Source organism: Geotrypetes seraphini, chromosome 10 (genome assembly GCF_902459505.1).
Source record: "Geotrypetes seraphini chromosome 10, aGeoSer1.1, whole genome shotgun sequence".
NCBI lineage: Eukaryota > Metazoa > Chordata > Amphibia > Gymnophiona > Dermophiidae > Geotrypetes > Geotrypetes seraphini.
Genome location: NC_047093.1, coordinates 18,267,704 through 18,293,687, shown reverse-complemented (window position 1 = coordinate 18,293,687; position 25,984 = coordinate 18,267,704). Strand labels below are relative to the sequence as shown.

The following is a 25,984-nucleotide window of genomic DNA, read 5'->3' as shown; positions in this document are numbered from 1 at the left end:
TTGGCGGAAGAGGAAGGTCTTTATTGCTCTGCGGAAGGTCATTAGTGAGTCTAGCGACCTGATCTGTGTGGGTAGTCGGTTCCATAGCTGAGGTAGGAAATGGCTGTAGGATCTTTTTTACATATTCCTCCTTATTGGGCAAGTTGAGGTAGCAAAGGTAACATTTCCAGTACATGCTGGCAGGGGCTTCCATCATTGTGCAGCAATTATCTTTCAGTGTAGTCGAAGAATAGGTAATCGTCCAGTTGAAGAACGTAAAGCAGATGACATACACACACATAAAACACCATATCATTTGGTACGTGGGCAGAGGAAAGGGACGCCTCAAGAGGAAACAGCCAGGAAGACGATATATTTCCTTTATGAGTGTGACAGTAACCACATCGTTTTAGTCACAGTAAGAATAATAATAATCTTTATTCTTGTACACCACCCAACCATAAATTCCAGGCAGTACAGTCAGTGAGAACATACATGTAAACAGAGATACAATAATCAAGTTACAAACTTATCAAACAGATAACTTCCTAAAAGCATATTACGATTGTGCTTGTGGAACCAGGAATTCATTTTTCCTAACTGAAATGCAAAAGTCTTACCTAAAAATATCTTATAACGACAAGCTTTTATAGATGGATACATGAACAAACAATTATTTTGGGTATTTTTATTCAACTTATATAGCTTAAATTGGGTTCATAGACAACGGCGCGAAAGACAAAGGCGCGCCCGGACAATTGAGCGCAGCGCGGAGGCGCACGCCGCTCTAAATTACTGTTTTTAGGGCTCCGACGGGGGGGCGTGGAGGGGGAACTCCCCCACTTTACTTAATAGACATCACGCCGGCGATATGGGGGGTTTGGGGGGTTGTAACCCTCCACATTTTACTGTAAACTTAACTTTTTCCCTAAAACAGGGAAAAAGTGAAGTTTTCAACTAAAATGTTTTCAAGCTAAAATGTGGGGGGTTACAACCCCCCAAACCCCCCACAACGCCCCCACAATGTGGCGCGATGTCTATTAAGTAAAGTGGGGGGATTCCCCCCCACACACCCCCGTCGGAGCCCTAAAAACAGTAATTTAGAGCGGCGTGCGCCTCCGCGCTGCGCTCAATTGTCAGGGCGTGCCTTTGTCCCGTGCGCTTTTGACCTGACACCTTAAATTGGGAGGATAGGTATCCAAACAGCTTTAAAGCAGATACAACCAAATTTAAACAAAATTCTTGCTTCAAATGGCAACCAATGAAGTCGTATTTTGTATTACTCGAATACGATTTAAGATTTTCTTATAAGATGCCAAGTAAATAATGTTGCAGTAGTCAAGAACGCAGCAGCAAATTGGGTCAGTCGACATACGCTTTCGATCCATATTCATGAATGTGCATGAGGTAATCACTTTGTGACTGGACTCCAAAGGACTAGCAACTGTGGTCCAACCACCAGGATGCACAACTTTTCTTAACCCTTTCAGGACCAAGGGACATATTTGTCCCATAACTTTAAAATCCTATAAATTTTGATTGGGATAGTCTACAGTTCTAAATTTGATATGTACGGATTCCATATGATACTGCCTTTATGTAAACAAACTGGTTCCGACATTCATTCATTAGCGTTGTTGCCAGATTGACGAGAAGATTCACTTGCCACACTGTCTATAAGCCAGAAGTGTGATTTTTTTAAAAAAAAATAATGATATTTCACAAAAAAAAAATCAATTTTTTGGCATCTGCAAGCCCTTTTTACCATAAAAATGTCGTCATAACCACAAAACTTGGCCTACGATCCTTATGGTCCTGAAAGGGTTAATGAAGGCATAAGGTCTTGGAGACATGAAACATTTTAGTCTGGATCCTAAATAAAGGAAGCAGGCATTGGTCCTATGTGAGAATCTTCTGATTAAAGTTGAATCCATTACATTACATTAGTGATTTCTATTCCGCCATTACCTTGTGGTTCAAGGCGGATTACATCCAAACTAAAAACAAGAATTGCATTTCAACTTTGAAGTATTAGAATAAACAATGAGATAAAATTTTAAGGGATAATTATGGTTTTAGATAATGTTTGGTAATTAGAAAAAAATTAGAGAGTACTAAGGGTTTATAGAGTGTTGGATGTTGGGTTGGGATTGTTGTGCTGGATAGGTTTAACGTGTTTTTTGAAGAGTATGGTTTTAATTTCTTTCTTGAAGGTTTTGTAATCTGTGGATGAAGATAACAGAGTGGTGAGTTGTTTGTCCAACTTAGCTACTTTGGAGGATATTAAGTTGTCATAGAGTTTTTTTCGTTTGACATTTTTGGATGGTGGGTAATAGAATAGTGAATGGGTTCTTCTGTGTCTGATTGAGGAGGATTGATTTAGTCTGTTTAGTCTATTCCAGAAAGATAGATTCAGGTGGTCTCAACTTGCAAGCTTCTTCATAAAATGCAATCACAAAAGATGGTAGAGCTCCGAGACCCAATGACTGGCATTCAAAAAATATTATGTAGAACCCTTAGCATGAATTGAGATGTTAGGAAATTCTTTTTCACGGAAAGGGTGGTGGATGCCTAGAATGCCTTCCCTAGAGAGGTGGTGGAGAGCAAAATGGTGATAGAATTAAAAAAAATACTAGGGACGAACACAAAAGGCTCTCTAATCAGAAAGTGAAGGGTATAAATTGAAGAACTAGGGCCGGAAATGAGCAAATTGCACGGTCTGTGCCTTGTATATGGCCAATCAGGGGAGGGCTTTGGGAATTCCAGTAATTTGAGATGGTTTAGATAGGCTGGAGTGAGCTTCAGCGGCAACGCCAGTAGTTGGAACCTAAAAACTGTACCGGGCAGAAATATAAGACAATTTAATCATAAATTTATAATGCACGTAACCATTGGGCAGACTGAATGGACCATTCGGGTCTTTGCCATCATTTTCTACTACTAATCATCACTTATATAGCGTTGAAAGGCGTACGCAGCGATGTACATTTTGACATTTATAGACCATCCCTGCTCAGAAGAGCTTACAATCTAACTTGGACAGACAGACATGACATATAGGGTTGGGGATGCAGAACCCAAGGTGAGAGGAGTTAGGAGTTGAAAGCACTCATTTACTACGTTACTATGAATAGGCCTAGTTAAATATATTTTTAACACCTGACCATTCTCAGTTCTTACACAGATATGAGGACATGATCATTCTGGGTACAGCTGTCACCAGTTAAAGGTTACAACAGAAGCAGGAGATTCTACCTTCTCAGGGTAGGACAAAGAGAAGCAAAAGAGGCGACCTAGGTGCTCAATCTTTTTATTCATTCAAGACCAGACATGTATGTGTTTCGGCTGAATGGCCTGCCTCAGGGGTCTTATCCTCAATGAGAAGCACTTTGTTTTCAAATTTCCTCTTATAGTGAAACAATCTAAATGTAAATAAATGAATGGTGGTTTGAAAGGATGGCCTTTAAAAGCTAATCAGCTGTGCATAAGAGCAATGGCGGATCTCCATTAAACAGAAAGTGAAGATATAGTATTGCTTCTCATTGAGGATAAGACCCCTGAGGCAGGCCATATGGCCGAAACACATACGTGTCAGGTCTTGAATGAATAAAAAGACTGAGCACCAAGGTCGCCTCTTTTGCTTCTCTTTGTTCTACCAGTTAAAGGTTACCGTCATTGTCCGATTAAGTGGTCAAGAATATCCCTTCAGCTTTCTGTGCTGCCTAGCTCGGACAACACCTTCCCAAATCCTCAACCTAAAAAGCACATGAGGTTTTCTCCTGAGAATGCAAAAAATTATTTTACAGATTCAACAGGCCAGATCATCACTGTGCAGCATTACAGACACAGGTAGTCAGGTTCCTCTATACAACCCATCCTCCTCATTACCAAAAGCTTGGGTGAATAAAATCCTGTGTTAGCTCACACAGATATGCAACAACACAAGTTGTAGGTGAACCCTTTCACAGTCAAAACAGAATACTGCAATAAAACTCATTTGCTGATCACTATACATTGGTTTCTCATCTCTTCCACGTTTCCAAGTATTTTAATTTCTTGTTATACCGTCTATCCCAAATATCTAGACGGTTTACAGTAGGTTGATACAGTAAAAGATTTTTAAAAATAGGGCTCCTTTTACAAAGGCGTGCTAGTGGTTTAACGCACGTAATACCACACGCTAAACCGCTGGAGGCGATAGCCGCTACCGCTTCCTCTTGAGTAGGCAGTTGTTTTTGGCCAGCGCAGGGGTTAGCGCGTGATGAAAAGTCACACGCGTTAACCCCTGCTAGCGCGGCTTTGAAAAAGGAGCCCATAGTCTAAAACATTAAGAGGGGGAAGATAGATAGACTTGACTGACATGAAACAAGGAGGGGAGTTGGGGGAGGGAGGTAAAGTTCCAATGAAATAATAGAAAAAGGTTTTTGGAAGGGAAAGTACAGTAGGTAAGGGAGTCTTGGTTAACTCATATTGAAAACATCCTGAAATAGGAATACCGTTAAAGACGATTCCTATCGGAGTTCGTTGGGCATCGCTTTCCATAGTGTCGGGGCCATAACAATCGATTTACGAGTATCTTAGAAGATTTCTAAAATTACATACAAAATCCTTTTTCCTAACATTTTGCAAATGTACCTTTATTTCTTAATAAATAATAATAATAAACTTTATTCTTGTATGCCGCCATACCAATGAGTTCTAGGCAGTTCATATCTAGAGAAGCTGAACAGTCAACGAATCATATAAATACATAGCATATACAGTACATATAAATACAGTACTAGACGATCAAGATATGAATTTAACAAACAAATAGGTTTTCAATACTTTTCTAAAAGAATGATAAGACTGAGCTTGAGGAATTAAAGGACTCCACCAGGTGTTCATTTTACCAGCCTGGAATGCAAAAGTTTGATCAAAAAATCTTGTGCAACGACAAGATTTGGGTGATGGAAACGCAAACCAGTAAGATTTGAATGTATTCATGTTCATTCTACGATATTGAAAATGAGATACAAGATAAGCTGGGGCTAAACCAAATAGATAACATTAACAGAATCATTTCTCAACCAAAAATGTTTAATGGATCGATTTTAACAGGTGAAGCCAAGAGAGAAGACAAAACAAACAAAATCTAGGCCGCCTTTTACAAAGCATTTTAATGCGAGCCAGCATGGTAAATATTCCAAAACCTGTAAGGATTTAAAGGGCTTCGGGGCTTGGACATCTCATTACAATCTTCACAACAAAATCTTCTTGCTCCCACTCCCAAATTAAATCTCACCTGAGCCTGCTCATCCTGCTCGATAGTACTGTAGTAATTCCACCTCTTTGGAACGACCTTACCCCAACCTTAGACAGGAAATCTCTCTTTTAAAATTTAAGTCAATGTTAAAAAAAAAAAAATTACTTTAAGGCAGCTTTTCCTCATCAGTTCATTTAAACCCCTTAAGAGGTTGCCAGTTGGCAAACCTCTTAGCAGCAACTTTACTATAATAATATGTTTGCAATTGTCTTCTTTGTGAAGGCTCTTCCCTTCCTATTGGGTCATAACATCATTTAATAATAATAATAACTTTATTCTTTTATACCGCCATAACCAAAAGTTCTAGGTGGTTTACACTAAAAAGAGCGAAATACAATACAGTAAAAAAAATACAAATATTTGTAAAATAGAATTTCAATAATAAAACTCACTAAGTAATAAACTTATCGAACAAAGTGGTCTTAATTAATTTCCGAAAACTGCAATAGTAGCTTGCTGAATACATTTACCTAACCAAGATTGTTGCTAGAGTCCTATCTAAGAAGGCCTTATATCTACACCCGTTAGTTTTTGGATAAGCAAATAAGTAGAAGTTTCTAGTTTCTCTTGATGGCCTATGCAACACAAAATGAGGAAAAAGGTAAGCTGGAGACAATCCCAATATCAGTTTAAAGCAGATACAGGAGAATTTGAATAAATGTGAATAATACTCTTGTCTCCATCTCTGGGAGGAGAGGCGTGGCCTAGTGGTTAAAGCTGCTGCCTCAGTGCAAGTCACACAATGCACCCTTTCTAAAACACCACTTCTTCAGAAGCTTTACTAGAATGCATGGCTTTCAGCTGAAAATTCAGAAACGGCGCTGAATTTTCAGCTGAAAGCCATGCATTCCAGTAAAGCTCCTGAAGAAGCCTCTCTGTTCTGGTGAAACGGAGGCTCCGTTGAGCAATTTATGCTGGCGATGCATAAATTGACTACATACTTAAGATAAGTGCTTTTGAATTTAAGTTGTTCACTAGACACATTTAAAATTTAAGTTGAAGTCACAATTCAATCTCACTTTATAAAAGGAGTTTTTGAACTCATGATAGAGATTGACCAACTACTTACTTTCCCAATAATTGGTGCAGTAGTTCAGAAGGGTCTCTTAAAAGTGGTGCATTGTGTGACTTGCAGTGTGTTGGTTTGTACCCGCAGTTGCATCTATTGATTGTGTATTTTCACATTGGTTGTGAGCTCGATCCCAGCCCGCTCCCTGTGACTCTGGGCATTGCCCCAGGCACCACAGATTGTGAGCCGGCCAGGACAGATAGGGAAAATACTTAAGAGTATCTGATTACTATTCAATGTATTGTTAACCACTTTGGTTGAATCTCTTCATGAAAAAAGCCGTTAATAAAACCCAACAAATAAATGAAGAAAAGTGACTACAGCAGTGCATCCAAAATATTGAGAACAGACAGCTTTTCATAAGTTGTATGTTTGAACTTCTATCATGTTTTTACTTTTTCACATAAACGGACGGGGCTTGGTCTGCTGATTTTACAACTTGTTTGCTTTAACAGTATTCATTGATATCTTTTTTTTTGTTTCTGGTGACTTTTAGTTTGTTTTTTTTCTTTAGATAAAAGATCAGATCTGCAACCTAGACCATTTCCCTTCATACTCCTATGGATTTGTACCGTTACTATGCTTTAATTGCAAGCCACTTAAGCTGTTGTGATTTGCAGAATATTAAACTGGAACTGTGAACTTTTCATCGGACTAACTTACTACATTCACAGTTTCTTTTGCAGCCATCTGATGAAAACAGCGCAGCGTTTCAAACTCAGTCCCAAACCCACTAAGCCAGCTCAAGAGAAGGTCCTTCCTATCTCCAGCCTTGCCTGTCTTTGATTTCCCAGAAAGCATGCGTGTGGATCTGCACCTACAGAAACACTGCCACATTTGGAAAACTTCAAAAACGCCTGCAACAAAGCTCATATCTAAAAAAAAACCCCAAAACAAAAAAGCACCACTTTTTTTTTTGCTAATGCAAGGTATGAGCAGTTTGAACAAAAAAATAAACTAATATTTAGAAAAACAAACCTCACGTACGCAGGTAAGGCTAGACTCCAATAGGACACTGGTCACCGCGTGAACGGACTGCTGGGCACGATGGACCACTGGTTTGACCCAGCAGCGGCAATTCTTATGTTCAATCAAATTAATCACATTTAAGATTTTTATTTGGGGAGGGGGAGGGAGTTATCAACGTGGACTGCCATTAAGACAGGTCATTTTACCATGACCCGTGCTCTTTTATTTATTCAATCTTTTAGCCTGTCCTCCCAAAGGAGCTCAGGACGGGTTACAAATCAGATATGCAAGCATTTTTCCTACCGAGGGGTACAGTTTTCATTTTATGCAGCGAGACCTAATTACTAATAACCTGGTTTAGCAGTAAAACAAGCATTTTATATGGTTTAGCAGTAAAACAAACATCTTATCTAATATAATAAAACCCTAAGCCGCGCACTCTTACCTGCGTGCTCCTGTTTTCCGTGCGCTGTAGGTCCCCACAGGTAGGAGTGCGCATGCGCGGCTTAGGTTTTTGTCGGCTTCAGGTGGCGCGGAGGCTGTCGGCCGCGGCGTCTGCAGGCCGCGGTGGCTGTCAGCGGCTGCTGGCGGAGGGCACACGTGAAGTAAGGGGTGTTGCTGGATAGGGGAAGAGACGGGGGGGAGAAAAAGGAAGGGAGGCCTCCTGCTGGACGGGGAGCAGGAAAGAGGTGCTAGAGGGGAAGAAAAAGGAAGGGAGGCCTACTGCTGGACGGGGGAGCAGGAAAGAGGTGCTAGGGGGAAGAAAAAGAAGGGAGGCCTACTGCTGAACAGGGGGACAGGAAAGAGGTGCTGCTGAACAGGGGGGGAGATTAAAAGAAGGCAGAAGGGCTGCTGCTGGATAAAGGGAGCAGTGAAGGGGTGGTGGTGGACACAGGGAAGGTAAAAGGAAGGGAGAATGGGTGGACAGCCAAGGAAAAAGAAAGACAGAAAGAAAGACAGAAATACAGAAAGCGGCTAAGGAGAGAGAGAGAAAGAAATAAAGACAGACACACACACATATATTCTAGCACCCATTAATGTAACGGGCTATAAGACTAGTATGGTTAATAATTCCCTATCTAATCTCACCTTCCCCAGAGCGCCATGCGTAACCTTTGTTTTGGAAAATAAAACCCCCAAATATCTAAGAAAAGAAAAAGATTTTATTGGCACACATTCAAAGGACACCTCTGCAGGGAGAGCAGTGATCTCCATTTATTTTATTTTCATATACATCCATATTTTGAGCCTTAATACAAAAAAAGAAAAAAATTAGAATCTGACAAATGTTTACAAACAAGATACCTTCAAATAGAATTTACTCGTTTGAGCCTGGTGCAGGGTAAATGACAATTTTTACTGCTATATTCAAGGCAATAGTCTGAGTAGTCCGTGAGCACGCCAGCCCAACCTTTCATTTCAGCCTAATTTGTCCTTTTTTTTTTCCCCCTCTAGCGAGACCAAGAAACTCCTTGTTGAGTCCTTCTGCGTCTGAGTTTTGTGTGTACATAGCAGCTCCTTTCACAGAAAGAAAAGGCGAGAGGCCTTGCATTTTTATCTACAGGAATCATTGTTAAAATACAGAATGGGTTACACAGACCTGGAAGGGAATTGGGGGAACGATAGAGAGGGTATTTTTAAGAAAAAAAAATAATTAGCTGACAAACAAGGGTAGTAATAAAAAAGCGTCTCTGTTGCAATAAATAAGTACAGTTAAAGTTTTCTGTGTGGATCTCAGATCAGCTTCTTCATTGAAGAACGGACGTGGCATTTCCATGGAGTCTTTACATAACCCCATTGAATCTTATTATATTGGTTTTTCTTGCTTAGTTTATCCTCTTTCAACTGAAAGTTTTTGGGTTTTTTTGGTGTTTTACTTCCTGCTTCTGCCACACGAGTAACAATGATTTGATCAAGACAAGAAAACCAGTGCTGCCGATTGGTATTAAATTCTCCTTTGTCCTTTGGACAAAATAAAGTCAAAAGGTCCAATTTGCTGCGACCCATAAAAACAAAATTCAGTTTTCAGGTCATCTCTTTGCCAGGATAACCTGATTAAAATGCCCCTGGCTTCTGAATTTAATAAAATCTCCGATAACCAGATGTGCTGCTTGTGTGTTAAGAGTAATACAGGAGAGCTCAAGAGGCTGCAGATTGTAGCTTGTTGTTATGAGACCTGCAGAACAGAGAAAGACGAGAACAAGTTAAGTATTTACAAGAAACAGACACTGTACAAGGAGCATCAGGGCAACCAGCTAGAATACTGGCCACAGTGGCCACCAAAAGAGCATGGAGAAACACACCAAAGAACTTCTCCAAATGTTATTTACAAGAACTCTTCACATGCATTAGTGAAACTTCTCAAGTTGGGGATAACATTAGAACATAAGAGTAGCTTTACTGGGTCAGACCAATGGTCCATCTAGCCATGTATTGCGCCTTCATGGTGGCCAATCCAGGTCACTAGTATCTGGCCCAAACCCAAAGAGTAGCAACATTCCATACAGAATCTCAAAGAATAGCAAGATTCCAGAATCCCAGAGAATAACAAGATTCTAGAATCCCAAAGACTAGCAACATTCCATGCTACCGATCCAGGGCAAGCAGTGGCTTCCCCCATGTCTTTCTCAAAAACAGACTGGACTTTTCCTCCAGGAACTTGTCCAAAACTTTCTTAAAACCAACTACATTAACTGATTTCAGTCTGCATTGTACTCTTCTCTGGTACAGAAGAGACTTTTCCAAGGTACAGCGCATATACCTGCATCTAACTTATATAAATTAGATAACATATACTGCCCGATGCTGAAAATAATGCTGAGCTCCTAAATTTGTCCCTCATCTTCAGTTAAACATGGGTGTCTAGTTCTTTGCTGAAAATCTATCTGATATTGCTGTGAGAACTTGCAGCAGCCATTCAAGTAACGGCTCTGCATGGGGCATGAACGTAGGAAGATCGATCCTGCCATGGTTCACCATTGGACCACCAGAGATTTTAATGGTACGTTTTTTGCTAATCGGGAAGGCGGGAGGGAGGTGAGAGTTGTTAAGTACACCAGGGAATCCCTCTGGGTGAACCTGGCCAGAGGCAGGGAAAAATGCCTGTATCTTGGTATAGTATGTAGACCTCCAAGACAACTGGAAGACAAAGACTCTGAATTAATTGATGACATAGAGAATATCACTCTACGGGGAGACACTGTTCTACTAGGGGACTTCAACATGTCTGACGCAGATTGGAACTCATACTCAGCAACAACCAGTGGCAGCAGGACGCTGTTAACATCCATAAAGGGAGCACGACTCAAACAAATGGTATTGGAACCCACTAGGGCCCAGGCGATCCTTGGAACGAGCTCCCGGTGCAGGTGATCGAGGCAAACAGCGTGCAAGAATTAGAGGGTTAAGCTAAGGAAACCTGTCACCAGGAGTAGGATCCCTAGGATAGTAGACTTGGGGATGGGTCAGTAGAGTGGGCAGACCTGATGGGCTATGGCCCTTATCTGCCGTCATCTTCTATGTTTCTAAGAGTTGGCTGGGACAGGAGGCGAGAGGTATCCCTCCTATCCCAGCTCACCGCTGGACCACCAGGTCCTTAAGGCAGACCTGGGGGGGGGGGGGTCAGATGGGCACTGATCCAAATATAAACTGAAACCCCAAGCCATTTTTTTAGCCCCAAAATCTCGGTTTATATTAGAGCATACAGTATATGGCATTTAAAAATATATGCAAGTTTTGATAAATACCTAGATCGTGCATGGAGGTAAGCCACGAAGATGTACTCAAGCAGATAGATAGGCTAAAAACTGACAAATCTCCGGGCCCGGACGGAATCCACCCAAGAATACTAAAAGAACTTAGAGACGAAATAGTGGAATTACTGCAGCATATTTGCAACCTATCCTTGAAAACAGGGGTAATACCGGAAGACTGGAGGATAGCAAATGTTACACCTATCTTCAAGAAGAGATCCAGAGGTGACCCGGGGAATTATAGACCGGTCAGCTTAACCTCAGTTCCGGGGAAGATGGTCGAATCATTAATCAAGGAAAATATCAATGAGCATATAGAAAAAAATAAGCTGAGAACAAGTCAGCATGGTTTCTGTACTGGAAGATCTTGCCAAACGAATCTGCTGCACTTCTTTGAAGGGATAAGCGAACATTTGGACAAAGGTGACCCCATAGACATAGTATACCTGGACTTCCAGAAAGCCTTCGACAAGGTACCTCACGAGCGCCTACTAAGGAAACTGTGGAACCACAGGGTGGAAGGGGACATACACCGATGGATCAGAAACTGGCTGGCGAACAGGAAACAGAGGGTAGGAATAAAGGGACACTATTCTGACTGGAAAGGGGTCACGAGTGGTGTCCCACAAGGGTCAGTGCTGGGACCACTGCTATTCAATATATTTATTAATGACTTGGAAACAGGGACAACGTGCGAAGTTATAAAATTCGCGGATGACACAAAACTCTCTGGCAAGGTTAGATCTGTAGAGGAATGCAAAGAACTTCAAAGGGACCTGAACAAACTGAGTGAGTGGGCAAATAAATGGCAGATGAGCTTCAATGTAGAGAAATGTAAAGTTATGCACATAGGGAAAGGGAACCCGATGTACAGTTACACGATGGTGGGGATAATATTGGGGAAAGGCAACCTAGAAAAGGACTTGGGGGTTTTGGTGGATAAAACAATGAAACCGGCGGCACAATGCGCCTCAAAAAAGGCGAACAGAATGTTGGGCATTATCAAAAAAGGTATCACTACCAGAACCATTGAAGTTATCCTCCCGCTGTAGAGGGCGATGGTGCGACTGCATCTGGAATACTGCATTCAGTACTGGTCGCCGTACCTTAAGAAGGACATGGCGATACTCGAGAGGGTCCAGAGAAGAGCAACAAAAATGATAAAGGGCATGGAAAACCTCTCATATGCTGAGAGGCTCGAGAAGCTGGGGCTCTTTTCTCTGGAAAAGCAGAGACTTAGAGGGGATATGATAGAAACTTATAAGATCTTGAAGGGTATAGCGAAGGTAGAGAGGGACAGATTCTTCAGACTGGCGGGGGCAACAAGAACTAGAGGGCACTCTAAAAAATTGAAGGTTCAGAACAAATGCTAGGAAGTTCTTCTTCACTCAGAGGGTGGTGGACACCTGGAATGCGCTTCCAGAGGAGGTGGTAGAGCAGAGTACGACTTTGGGTTTCAAAAAGGGACTGGACGAGTTCCTGAAGGAAAAGGGGATCCAGGGATACAATTAGAGGGTTACTATACAGTACAAAATGCTCTAGAATAATAGATCACTACAGGTCATTGACCTGGGGGGCCGCCGTGGGAGCGGACAGGTGGGCATGATGGACCTATGGTCTGACTCGGCAGAGGCAATGCTTATGTGCTTTGAAAAAGATATGCTGCATACTGTAAGCTCTCTGGCTTGGACCACCAAAATGTGTTTGTGTATAGACGGTATTGTACGCCAGACGTTATCACATCTGAGGTTGGTTCAGATTATTCAGCATTTGTGAATCTCCAATTCAGAGACAGGACAAAGGACAGGTTAACAGCAGTAACTGCTCTTTTGATAAAGAATTCTTCTGATGAAACTCAGCCACTCCCAGTGCAAGAACAGAAGAATGTTGGCCAATGGACAAACTACTGTTGACTACCATGTTTATTTTTTTTAAATTAATAATTTTATTTTACAATTTAACTTGTACATAAGCCACAGACAGGCAAATCAATAACATTGTAATCTGATAGGAGCAAATGGTTTCTTCTATGCACCTGCCCTGCCTTACAATAGAAACCTGTCTATAACATAGCTATAATACCTTTCTCTAGACCCCCTTCCTTCCCCCTCTGCCCCTTCCCACCCAAAGAGAGCAACTCCCTCCCCCAATATTCCCCTAAAGTGTGCATCCTTCATAATCCCTTTGCTCAGTCTTATAACAATGAGGTTTTCCATGTTTTAATGCAGTTTACATGTCTTGCCAGCCACCCAATTTTGCCATTACTAGCTTCAGACCGCCATGCTTATTTTAATAAAATCCAAAGTTATGTAAAGAAAACATCTACCAGAGTATTTGTGAAAATTACCTTTATTCAAGAGAAAAAAAAAAAAAAATCAATCAATCAATCGAGGGTAGCCGGGACTTTCAACTTACCTGCTTGCCTTGAATGCTTTCAGTTTCTGTACGAAGAATGACTCGAGAACCTCTGCACACTGGTAAAAAGGGGAGTCGCTGGGGTTGAAGTAACGACAGTTATCAAAAATTTTGGTCATGTCCGCCACAAATTCTGTTAGCTTCTTATAGTAACGCTTCTGTACTCTTTCCTCCATGGTGGCAAGGTCTTAAAAACAGAATTTTATACAGAATACTTCAGAATTCCACGTGTCTCTTGGGATATAGTTGACTAAAGACATAAGTTGCTTTTTTTGCTAATGTCAAAACAAAAAAAGGCATTTTAACTTGCAGACAGGTTACATCATCGTAAACTGTACCATGCCGAACATAGTGTTATAGTTCAAAATGGATCCATTAGTCAGATGGCTTGGTTTCTCTCAACATATCCAGCATAAGGGACCTGTTATGAAGCATCTTTTCCCTCGGTATCCTAATGTTATGGATCAATGACAGCTCAAAAGCACTCATGAGGCTGAGTAACTCTGCACTCAGCCTCATGAAACAGTGGAACCCCTTAGCTTCTACTTTGTACCAATGGGCTTGAGGGGCATTTTTCAAAAGGAAACTGACTGCAGAGTTTCCCTTTGAAAATGCACTGGTGGACCCATGCCAAAGGGCACCTTTAACCTATAAAGTATGTTGTTTTGAATCATGAAAAAACCAAAAAAATCTCTGTGGAGTGACGATGTTCCTAAATGGACTTTATTTGAAAGAGTCAAAGTTCCAAAGGTACACCAAAATCATCCACATAAAAAAATTTCATCCACATAAAAATAGGTTATCCACATAAAAACCTTAAAGGACCTAGTCCGCTAGGGATTCAGGACCCAACAAGGTCCGCGTTTCGACAAAAAGTCTTCTTCAGGGGTCCCTGGGGGTCCTATAAAGGTGAGTACGTGGGAAACAATTGTGTGGTGAACCGGAAGTGAGACACTGCTTGAACCATGAAAAGCAGGTGTGGAGATTTCAAAATCAAATCCATGTGCTTGGGTTTTAGAGTGTGGTCATTGCATAGTGTAAATTTTGTAAGGGTTTTTCCCCCACAGACAAACCACCAATCTACCTGTGAAAATCTCTAAACAATTGCTTTTATGCATAAACAAAATGAATGCTAACTGCATGCTATTAAAAAAAACCCAACCACCCACAAAATGGAGAGACTCAGTCTGCATCTTCACTCAGACTTCCTACTCAAAACGGCAAACTCCACTGCCTGAAGTGGGTTTTACTGGATCCAGCTATAGAATAAATTTTGGTAACAAGTCCCTGCTTAACTACTGAAACACAAGCAAATTCCTCTGTAACCCCACTAAGGGTGTTAAATTTTGAGAAAACAAAGGAAGGGGCATGATCTTGAATACTGATCTGTAACTACTGGGTCCACCCTCTTGTGTAGTGCAAAGTGAACTTTTTATTCTCCGTTATCCCTTAAGCTTCTGAAAAATGTATTTAGCATGCTGTAATAATAATAATAATAACAGCTTATATACCGCAATACCGTGAAGTTCTATGCGGTTTACAAAGATTAAGCAAAGGTACAAATTGATTGACTTTAAGAGGGGAGGAAGAAAGAAGGTTAATAGGACAGGAAATCCATTTTTGAGGAGAGAGTGATTAATAGAACAAGTTAATCGCTATAGAGGGGAGAGAGAAGAGAGGATCAGTTGTCTGGATACTTTAGGAACAGGTGTGTTTTCAGATGTTTCCTAAATTCCTCATAAGTAGTAGGCGAAAGCAATTGCTCTAGGTCTTTACCCCATGATGCTGCTTGGTGCTGTAAGCACACCTCCCCTCTAATTTGCTTCTTGTTAGGGAATTCATGTCAGGTCTTGCAACATTAACACAAGGCCATTAATGACAAATTAGAAAAAAAAAGGATTCTATCACCACAAAAAAAATGACTTTAGCATATGGGAGTGACCCACATAAGGGCATGCCGAGGCCATTTGCCTGTCAGATTCTACAGGAAAAGAACTAGTTTCTCTCATATTTTTAATTATACACTTGTTTGGAAAGCTCACCTTCCAAACAAACTTTGTCATACAGTTTCGCTAAAAAGAGATTATGTACTTACCCTGGTAAGCTCTTATCCAGTAGATAGGTGAGAGACATTCTAGATAGTAGGTTCTTTCCCTTTAGTTGCATGCTGCAGAAGGAATCCACTCCACATGTTTCACTCAGCCTTTATAACTTCACTGGGATGTTTAGCTCCCTTTATAGTTAGTACCCAAGCACGCAGAGCCACCCACTACACGTGAAGTAGAGGCACCTGTATCAACAGGCTTAAACAAATTGCTCTGCTCAAAAGTAACTAAACAGTACCGTTAACAGCTTCAAAAGAGCTCAGAAACTACTCCCCAATAAATTGAAACATATATACAGCCCAAACGACGATGTCAAGGAACTAGAAATGTTCATAGAGGAAGCTCATCAGCACCATGTAGAGAGTACTCAGGAAACTCAGGAAACCGATGTGAGGAGAGAAGACACCCATGCAAACACAGAAGAAACCGAAGACGAGGTAGGAGACAACCGCACACCAGGAGGAATAGTGAGACCACAGGAAGACATCGCCCCACCCAAAGAACAGGAAACAATTTCAAGAGTATCATTGGAGAAGGAAGACTGGCCCTACTCCAAGGACGTGGACCAACGCCCCCCAAGGAACTCCCGAATAAAGAAGATGGGGATCATCGTAGGCGACTCCATCATACGACATGTGGACAGCTACACCGCAGGAGGAAGAGAGGACAGAGTTGTCACCTGTCTGCCTGGAGCAAGAGTGAAGGATGTGACCAACAGGATCTCCAGGATCATAGATGGAGCAGGGGGAGAGGACACCGCTGTACTTATCCACGTGGGGACAAATGATGTGAGCGGGCGGAAGTATGACAGGGAAGAGCTGAAGGGCCAGCTCCGCTTTCTCGGAAGACAACTGAAGATCAGGGAGGTGAAGGTGGCCTTCTCCGAGATCCTCCCAGTACCAAGAGCGGATGGAAAGAGACAAGGGGAATTGCAAGTAATCAACGCCTGGATGAGACGATGGTGCGAAGAAGAAGGCTTCGACTTCGTGCGCAACTGGACGGCGTTCTGGGGAAAAAGCAAGTACTACAGAAAGGACGGACTACACCTCAACAAGGAAGGAGCAAGAGTTTTGGCAGGCAACATGAAGAAGGCAATCGAGAAGGCTTTAAACTGATAGATAGGGGAAAGCCGACAGTCGACCACCGGTCGATGGTACGGATAGCAGGATGCCCCGACGAAGAAGCCAAGGACAACTACACCTACACAAGAGAAGACGACCTCACAGCCAATAAGGGAGAAAAAGCAGGAAGGGACAACTCAGACATAGGAGGGGACGACCACACAGCAAAAAAGGGTGATAACACAGGAGCAGTAAAGGATACCAAAATTGAAGCTACAGGGACGGCCAAGAGTAGAAGGTCCAAAAAGGTAACACAAAGAGAACTTAGATGTATGTATACAAATGCTAGAAGTCTGGGTAACAAAATGGGGGAACTAGAGACAATAGCAAGACGTGACATATTGGATATCATTGGCATAACAGAAACATGGTGGAATGAAGAAAACAAATGGGACACAGTACTACAGGGATACAAACTGTATAGAAGAGATCGAATAGGGCAGAAAGGTGGAGGTATTGCTCTATATGTTAAGGAGGGGATAGATTCTGTTGAAATGGTTAAAACAGAAAGGAAAGAGAAGCTTGAGTCACTCTGGATCAAAATTCCTGGTCAATATGGCGCAGATACGAAAATTGGCCTTTACTATCGTCCACCAGGACAGGCAGAGGAAACTGACGCAGAAATGATGGAGGAAATCAAACAAGAATGCAAGACAGGCAATGTAATTATATTGGGAGACTTCAATTTCCCAGGGATAGACTGGAAACTAGCAACCTCCAACTGCGGCAAGGAAGCCAAGTTCCTGGAGGTGCTAGGGGATTGCTTCCTGGAACAAATGGTAAAAGAGCCGACAAGAGGCAACGCCACCTTGGACTTGGTCCTAAATGGCCTCACGGGACCGATAACAGAAGTGGAAGTCATAGTTCCACTGGGAACGAGTGATCATAATGTAATCAACTTTAAACTACACATCAGGAAAGGGAAACATGCCAAAACCTTAACCACCACCTTGAACTTTAAAAAGGGTAAATACGATAGCATGAGAGCCATGGTAGAAAAACGACTCGAGAAGATGATGGACAAACTTGAAACGGTTGATCAGGCATGGACACTACTGAAAAATACTATCACAGAAGCACAAGATCTCTACATTCCGAAGATTTCCAAAGATCGGAGAACAAAGAGCAAAAGAGAACCGGCATGGCTTACCATACAGGTGAAGGAAGCCATAAAAGAAAAGAAGGACTCTTTCAAAAAATGGAAATGCATAAAGACAACCGAAGCCTGGAACAAACATAAAGATGATCAGAAGAAATGTCACAAGGCGGTGAGGAATGCAAAACAGGAATATGAGGAAAAAATAGCCCAGGAGGCCAAAAACTTCAAGCCCTTCTTTAGATACGTGAAAGGGAAAAAACCTGCAAAAGAGGCAGTGGGACCCCTGGACGACCAGGGAAGAAAAGGGTACGTCAAGGAAGATAAACAAATCGCAGACAAACTAAATTCCTTCTTTGCGTCAGTCTTTACGAAGGAGGACACCTCAACAATACCTGAAGCGGAGAAAGTGTTTGCAGGAGAAATAGAAGACAGCCTCACCACAGTTGAAGTGGACTTAGACCAGATATACTATCAGATCGACAAACTTAAAAGCGACAAATCCCCTGGACCGGATGGGATTCATCCGAGAGTCTTAAAGGAATTGAAGGTTGAAATCGGAGAGTTATTGCAAAAACTTGCAAACCTGACAATCAGAACTGGACAGATACCGGACGACTGGAGGATAGCGAACGTCACCCCAATTTTCAAAAAAGGATCGAGAGGGGAACCGGGCAACTATAGACCTGTGAGTCTTACGTCTGTCCCTGGCAAGATGGTTGAAGCACTGATCAAGGATAGCATAGTCCGGCACTTGGACGCATATGACTTAATGAAACCCAGTCAACATGGATTCAGGAAAGGGAAATCATGTTTGACTAATTTACTCCAATTTTTTGAGACCGTGAACGAGCAAATCGATAGTGGGAAGCCGGTGGACATAATATATTTGGACTTCCAGAAAGCGTTTGACAAAGTTCCACACGAAAGACTTCTCAGGAAACTACATAGCCATGGCATAGAGGGGGATATACAAAGATGGATAGGCAAATGGCTGGAAAACCGAAAGCAGAGAGTGGGCATAAATGGGAAGTTCTCCGACTGGGAGAAAGTGACTAGTGGTGTGCCCCAGGGCTCGGTACTTGGGCCGATCCTTTTTAATATTTATATCAATGACCTAGAGGAAGGAACATCCAGTGAGATCATCAAGTTTGCAGACGATACAAAACTATGCCGGGCAATCAGATCGCAGGATGATAGAGAGAAACTCCAGAGCGACTTGTGTCAGTTAGAAACATGGGCGGAGAAATGGCAGATGAAATTCAATGTGGAGAAATGCAAGGTAATGCATTTAGGCAATAAAAATAAGGAATACGAGTATACAATGTCAGGTGCAACTCTGGGGAAGAGTGAACAAGAAAAGGACCTGGGTGTGCTGATAGATAGGACCCTGAAGCCGTCGGCACAATGCGCGGCAGCGGCAAAGAAGGCAAATAGAATGTTGGGCATGATAAAGAAAGGAATCTCGAGTAGATCGGAGAAAGTTATAATGTCGCTATATAGGGCAATGGTCAGACCACACTTGGAATACTGCGTCCAACATTGGTCTCCCTACCTAAAGAAGGATATAAAACTGCTGGAGAGGGTGCAGAGACGAGCAACAAAACTGGTGAAGGGTATGGAGAAACTGGAATACGAGGACAGACTTATAACACTAGGATTGTTCTCCCTTGAGAAAAGGAGACTGCGTGGGGATATGATCGAGACCTTCAAAATACTGAAAGGAATCGACAAAATAGAGCAGAGAAGATTATTTACATTGTCCAATTTGACACGGACTAGAGGACATGTAATGAAGCTAAGGGGGGACAGGTTCAGGACTAATGTCAGGAAGTTCTGCTTCACTCAGAGAGTGGTTGACACCTGGAATGCTCTCCCAGAGGAGATTATTGCGGAATCTACCGTCCTAGGCTTCAAGAGCAAACTAGATGCATATCTCCTTAAGAGAGGCATATAAGGATATGGTGGAATATAAATTACGCCAGGTGTACACCTGGCAGGGCCTCCGCGTGTGCGGATCGCCGGACTTGATGGACCGAAGGTCTGATCCGGAGAAGGCAGTTCTTATGTTCTTATATACAAATTCTTCTCAGCGCTCAAGGGCTAACAGGCATCCATGAATCAACTTGGAGAAGCATCAACAGACTGAAACTGTAAGCACGCACAAGAAGGACAGGGCAGGGGTCTAGAATGTCTCGCCTATCTACAGGAAAAGTGCTTACCAGAGTAAGTACATAATCTCTTTTTCCAGTGCAATAGGTGAGACATTCTAGACAATAAGGAGGTACAAAAACAGTTGCCCAAAAACTACAGTGGGCTAGCTACGTTGACCTATAAGAGTCGTGTCTTGCCGCCATGTCCACTCGGTAGAACTTGGCAAACGGATGAAGAGAAGACCACGTTGCTGCTCTGCAAATCACCTCAGGGGAGACAGCTCTAGCTTTGGCCCACGAAGAGGCCACACTTCTGGTAGAATACACCTTGATGGAAACAGGAGACTATTTCCCAGCTAGAATGCAAGCTGATGAAATGGTCCTAGGGATCCATTTGGAAATCATGGCCTTGGAAGCAGGAGCGCTCCACTTAGTCAGCACAAACAAATGATCAGAGAGATGAAACTCGCTGGTGACCTCCAAATAATGTACAAGAACTCTGTGCACATCCAGTTTCTTCAACAGGCGGTCCTGTGACTTGAAACCTGTCGGGTGAAAGGCAGGTAAACACACTACCTGAGTAAACATATTTCCTGATTGACATGGAAAGCCGAAACCACTTTCAGTAAGAAGCCCTCTGAAGGGAAGCCCCCATCTCCAAAATACAGAGGAAAGGGTCCCTGCAAGACAAGGCCTGAAGTTCCGACAGATGACACACCGATATAATGGTGACCAGAAAAACCGTCTTGAGCGTCAAGTTCAAGAGGGTAGCATCTTGAAGGGGCTCAAAAGAAGCCTTAGTAAGGCTAGATAATACCAAGTTAAGGTCTCAGGAAGGGAAAGAGTGCTTAACCGGCGGTCGGACATGAACAGCCCCCTTCAGAAATCTAGCGATATCAGGATGAGAAGTTAAGGAAGACCGACCCTACTGGGATCTAAAACAGGAGAGCCCAGCCACTTGGACCCAAAGAGAAGCCACAGTAAGGTCTTTATCCAAACCAGCGAGATTGGAGCTTAATAAGGGTCCACCTGGTCCTGGGCACACCAATGTTGGAAGGCCTTCTAAACCTTAGCGTAAGCAGACGCCGCAGAGAACTTCTTAGATTTCAGAAGAGCATCAACAACCAGTAAAGAATATCTCTTATGTCAGCCTCTCTCAAACCTTCTCAAGCCGGGGCACACTAAAGGTAGTGGCCACGGTTCGAGGCACCCAGAAGTGCACGGATGTCACCATGACGACATCATGACATTATCATGTTGCCACGCATGTGCAGAGGCTCTCCAGATAGGCCCTGAAATGCCAGTAGGGCATGCCAGCAGGGAAGTCTAACAAATATCAACTGAGTACCCCAACTAGAGACTACCCTAGGCCCACTCAAGCTCTTCCCCAGACCCCGCCCCCTTTACTAATTGTTGTAATACAATTTTTGCCATTAATTTTTCATATATACATAATATACACAGCAGATATAAATTCTCAAAACTGACACATTTCTATCACTATCACTATATTGAAAATAAAATCATTTTCCCTATCTTTGTTGTCTGGTGAATTTATTTTTCTATGCTTTTAACTATGTTTCCAGGACCTTCTTATCCATTGACTGTTTTTCTCTCCGTCTTCACTTTCTGCCTTGCATCCATCTTTGGCATTTTCAATTTGTCAGCTTTCTTCTCAAATTCTACTTTTCCATGTCTTACCTTCCCTTCCTATTTCCATGGTCTGACATCTCTCTCTCCTTTCTCCCCACCTCAGTGGTTCAACATCTCTCTCCTTCCTTTCCCCCCTTTCCAGTCTGGCATCTAGCTCCTCTCCTTCCCATAATCTGGCATCTAATCTACTACTACTGCTACCATTATTATTTCTATAGCACTACTAGAATCCCCTCCTTCTCTTCCATTCCCTGGTCTGATATCTCTCTCCCCCCAGTGTAACATTTCTCTTTCCCTTCCTCCTTTCTGCCCCCTGCAGTCCATCTCCCTTTCTGGCCCCCCTCCCAGTCCAACATTTCTCCCTCCTTTCCACCAGTCTAGCATTTTTTTTTCTCTTCCTCCTGCATGCTTCTCCTCTGATCCTCCTTCTGTCCCCTAACAACATTTCACTCTCTCCCTCCATGAGTCCAACTTTTCACATTCTGCCCTTTCCCCCTTCCCTCCCCAAGTGTAACATTTCTCCTTCCCTCCTCCCCATCCATCTCACCCTCTCCATGAGTTCAACCCTTTCTGCCTCCTCCACACTTTCTATCTCTCTCCTTGCCCCTTCCCTCAACATCCTTCCTTCTCACTCCCCAACCCGTGTTCTCTCCCCATGCACCATTTATCCCTCTCCTCCACCCCATGTCCATTTCTCCCTCTCTCATCACTTTCACTCCTCCTGTAACAATTTTCCTTCCTTCCCTCCCCCCAACCCCACTCACAGCTAATATGCTCTCTCCCCATCCACCATCTCACCCTCCCCTCCAGTGTGTAGCATCTTTCCTTTCCCTCCCCTTCTGCCAGGTCCAGCAGCACCTCTTCTCCCTTCCCTTTCCCTCCTCCCCTGCCAAGCAGTACTTCTCCTGTCTAGCTCCAGCTTAGTGTGCTTTTAACTTGGCCAGAGTGCTGCTGTGAGGATTAATTTAGACGTGGTTTTCATCAACAGCCTCGGGGCCTTTGCTAGGCCAGCCCATTTCAACAGCAAAAAATTCATGCCAAAATCACGGTATTTTTCACACGTCCCAAACAGCAAAAACGTTGATTTTAGGATTTTTCAGGAAGGGGGATACAAGGGAACATTCAGAAACCTTCAAAACTCCACTTTTCCAACCTCCCTCAATGTCTCTCACAGGGTGTCAGCCTCTGTACTCACGGTGACCTGATAGAATCAGTGCTGTAGCCTGCTTTCAGCTCTCACACAGTAGATGGATAAGAAAATTAACTGCCACAATGCTGAAAATGCTTCTGAAAATCTGATCTTCGGGCTGCCAGTCATATTCTTGTGTCTGACTACACCACCACCCCTGTAGATCACTGGATGTGTACCAGGATGGGTGGAGGCATGATTCTGCAGCCGGCACCCTGCAAGACCTCACCGAGCCTATTAAGGGCAGTTAACAACCTACGGTCAATCCCCGATTAACAGAAGGTGAGATCACCTCAGGGACACCTCTAGAGAAAACTATGCAGGCTAGCTAACAAATACCCAGAGGCATTGGCCTGTCAGCTATAGACCGAAGTCTATGAATTTTCAAGCAGGCAGAGCTTTAAAATCGCGCCAAGCAGTAAAATACCCAAAGGGGGACAAAATTACATCAAATTAAAAATAATAAAATGGGGAGACAGAAAAGACACATCTGCAGTCATGCAACTGTAGAGGGAGCTAAACAGCCCAGTGAAGTATAACAGAGGCAGAGTGAAAAATTTGGAGTTAATTCCTTCTGTGGTTAAAGGGAAATAACCTACTGTCTAGAATGTCTCACCTATTGCACCGTTTTTAGGGTGAAGTTAAGAGGTGATAGGCTCCGGAGTAATCTAAGGAAATACTTTTTTACAGAAAGGGTGGTAGATGCGTGGAACAGTCTCCCAGAAGAGGTGGTGGAGACAGAGACTGTGTCTAAATTCAAAAGGGCCTGGGATAGGCATGTGGGATCTCTCAAAGAGAAAGCGATAATGCTTACTGCGGATAGGCAGACAAGATGGACCATTTGGCCTTTATTCTGCCATCATGTTTCTATATTCTACGCCAAGGGTGTCAAAGTCCCTCCTCGAGGGCCGGAATCCAGTCGGGTTTTCAGGATTTCCCCAATGAATATGCATGAGATCTATTTGCATGCACTGCTTTCATGGTATGCTAATAGATCTCATGCATATTCATTGGGGAAATTCTGAAAACCTGACTGGATTCTGGCCTTCGAGGAGGGACTTTGAGACCCCTGTTCTACGCTGTCTGTCTGAAGAGTCTGTGTAGAAATCCATATGGTAGAGTTGTTTGCCGAGTATTCGGCTTCTACTCAGAAATAGAGAAAAAATAAACTGTAGCCATACGGTAAGCTAATGGAGGTGTAAATTCAAAGCATGCTGGACACGTGCACATATGTTCTTCGGTGAGGGCAGCTTCACTATGTGCATATCCCAACGAAAATTAAAATGTGTCGGCACACATCTGCACACAAACATTTGCCTCATAAAAACTCCTTGCACATAAAACGTTTGCAAGGCTAATAATAATGTTATGTTGTCATATGGTGCATTTCGAAAAGTAATCAAGTCAGTGTTGTTTGATAAATTTATTTCCTAAATAGGGACAGCATTGTTAATCAAAAATTTTATATTGAATATTTTAGGAATTCTGTTGTATTTTTAATTCATTGTATTTCGCTGATTGTCTAGCCCTCTTCTGTGTAAACCGCCTAGAATTCGACTGATTGTGGCGGTATAGAAGAATAAAGTTATGTTATGTAATATCTGTGTATAGAAAATTCTAGCTCATGCACACGTGTGCTAGCATCTTTGTTTTCTTGGCCACGTGCGAAGAGCTGTTATCTGTTTTATCTTTTAAAGTAGCAGACACTTGTTACGATCATATGAAAATATACACACACAAAAAAGAAACTCACAATTAATCCCACAAACTGGCATTAAGTCCTCCCAACTAAACTTCTAGGCTGTCTCAAATTGGTGGAAACTTCTCATTTTGTGTGCGCTTCAAAATTCTTTATGCATCGCGGAGAAATACCTATTAGGCTCATTACAATCCATGTTAATATGATATGCGCTGAATCCCTTTGTAACCAATGACATGCATTTACACTTTGCGGTAACCATGTGCTTCTGCTCACACACACTTTCTACATTAGGTGGGAAATTCTGTATATGATGCCGGTTTCTGCAACCGCCTAAGAAGCGGCTGAGAATCGCACACCAGTGTCCTATACAGAATTGTGTCTGCCCTAAGGGACAGAAGGCCAACCCGAATATCCTGCTCAATTCTCTAATCCGCGCCCATGTCACAGGTGCCGGTTAGAGAATTGTGCCTGATCCCTTGCATTCAGCTGATCACGACAAGGGAATCCTGAAGCAATCAGCTGAGCAACTGCAGCAGGGAACCCCACCCCCCCCCAAATGAACTCGGCTGGCAGAAGGGATGCCCACTCCCTCTCGTCGGAACCCTAGAACCCCCACACATGAAGTAAGCTGGGCAGGAGGGATAGCCTGCCATTTTGGAGTGGTGGGCCAGCTAGAGAGTGTGAGAGTCCCTCTGGCCAGACATTCAACTGAAAGGTATTGGGGGGTGGGGCGGTTGAGTTAGGGGGCGGTTGGGGGTAGAGTTAGGGGTGTGGGGTGAGGGGCCTGAGCCTTGAGTGGGTATTGGGGGGGGGGGCAATTCAGGGATGGTAATGGTAGTGGCAGGAGGAAGTGAACATCCCTCCTGCCCAGATTGCTTTGGGGGGGGGGGGTTCCGGGGCCAGAGGGAGTGGGCATCTCTCCTGCCCAGCTTACTTCATGGGTGGGGGTTCCAGTGGGAGGGAACCGCTGAGTTCACATGGGGATTCCAGCAGGAATAAGTGGGCATCCCTCCTGCCGGCCGAGTTCACATAGGGGTTTAGAAGTTCCGGCAGGAGTGAGTGGGCATTCCTCCTGCCGGCCGATGAAAGATGCATTGAGCTTCAATGATATATATGTCCTTGGGAAGGTTACATCTACTAATGAGTTAAGAAGGCCATATCTATGCTAGCTGTAAGCCTGTGCATACACAAACACACACACACACACACACACACAAATGTCTTAGGCAAACTCGGAAATGTCTACAGTCTTAGTCAATGTTAATCCATTGAATAGGTAGGAATGAGGCTCAGCAAAGAAGTTGTAGGTGAGATCTGTTTAACTATGACTAGCTTTCGCTACAAGTGAACAGAGCTACCTGATGGGACAGTCACCGATTCAAGTTAGTCAAATCATCCTCTACAACTTGTCTGTTGACCCTTTTTTTCTACTTAGTCAGAAAAGACACCACCAGGTTATAAGTCAGTTCAGTTAAA

General features: G+C 43.0%; 1 protein-coding gene across 8 annotated transcripts in view; it reads right to left on the bottom strand.

Annotated features, from left to right (window-relative positions):
* Positions 1–8,465: 8,465 nt before the first annotated feature.
* Positions 8,466–25,984, bottom strand: part of BPTF (bromodomain PHD finger transcription factor) — a 232,412-nt gene continuing 214,893 nt past the window's right edge. For all 8 annotated transcript variants that reach the window (XM_033961417.1, XM_033961422.1, XM_033961419.1 and 5 more), the window contains 2 exons: positions 13,490–13,676; positions 8,466–9,498 (listed from right to left, as the gene is read on the bottom strand). In XM_033961417.1, coding sequence (XP_033817308.1) covers positions 9,462–9,498; positions 13,490–13,676 — 224 coding nt within the window. In that variant the 3' untranslated portion in view covers positions 8,466–9,461. The remainder of the gene's footprint in view (positions 9,499–13,489; positions 13,677–25,984) is intronic.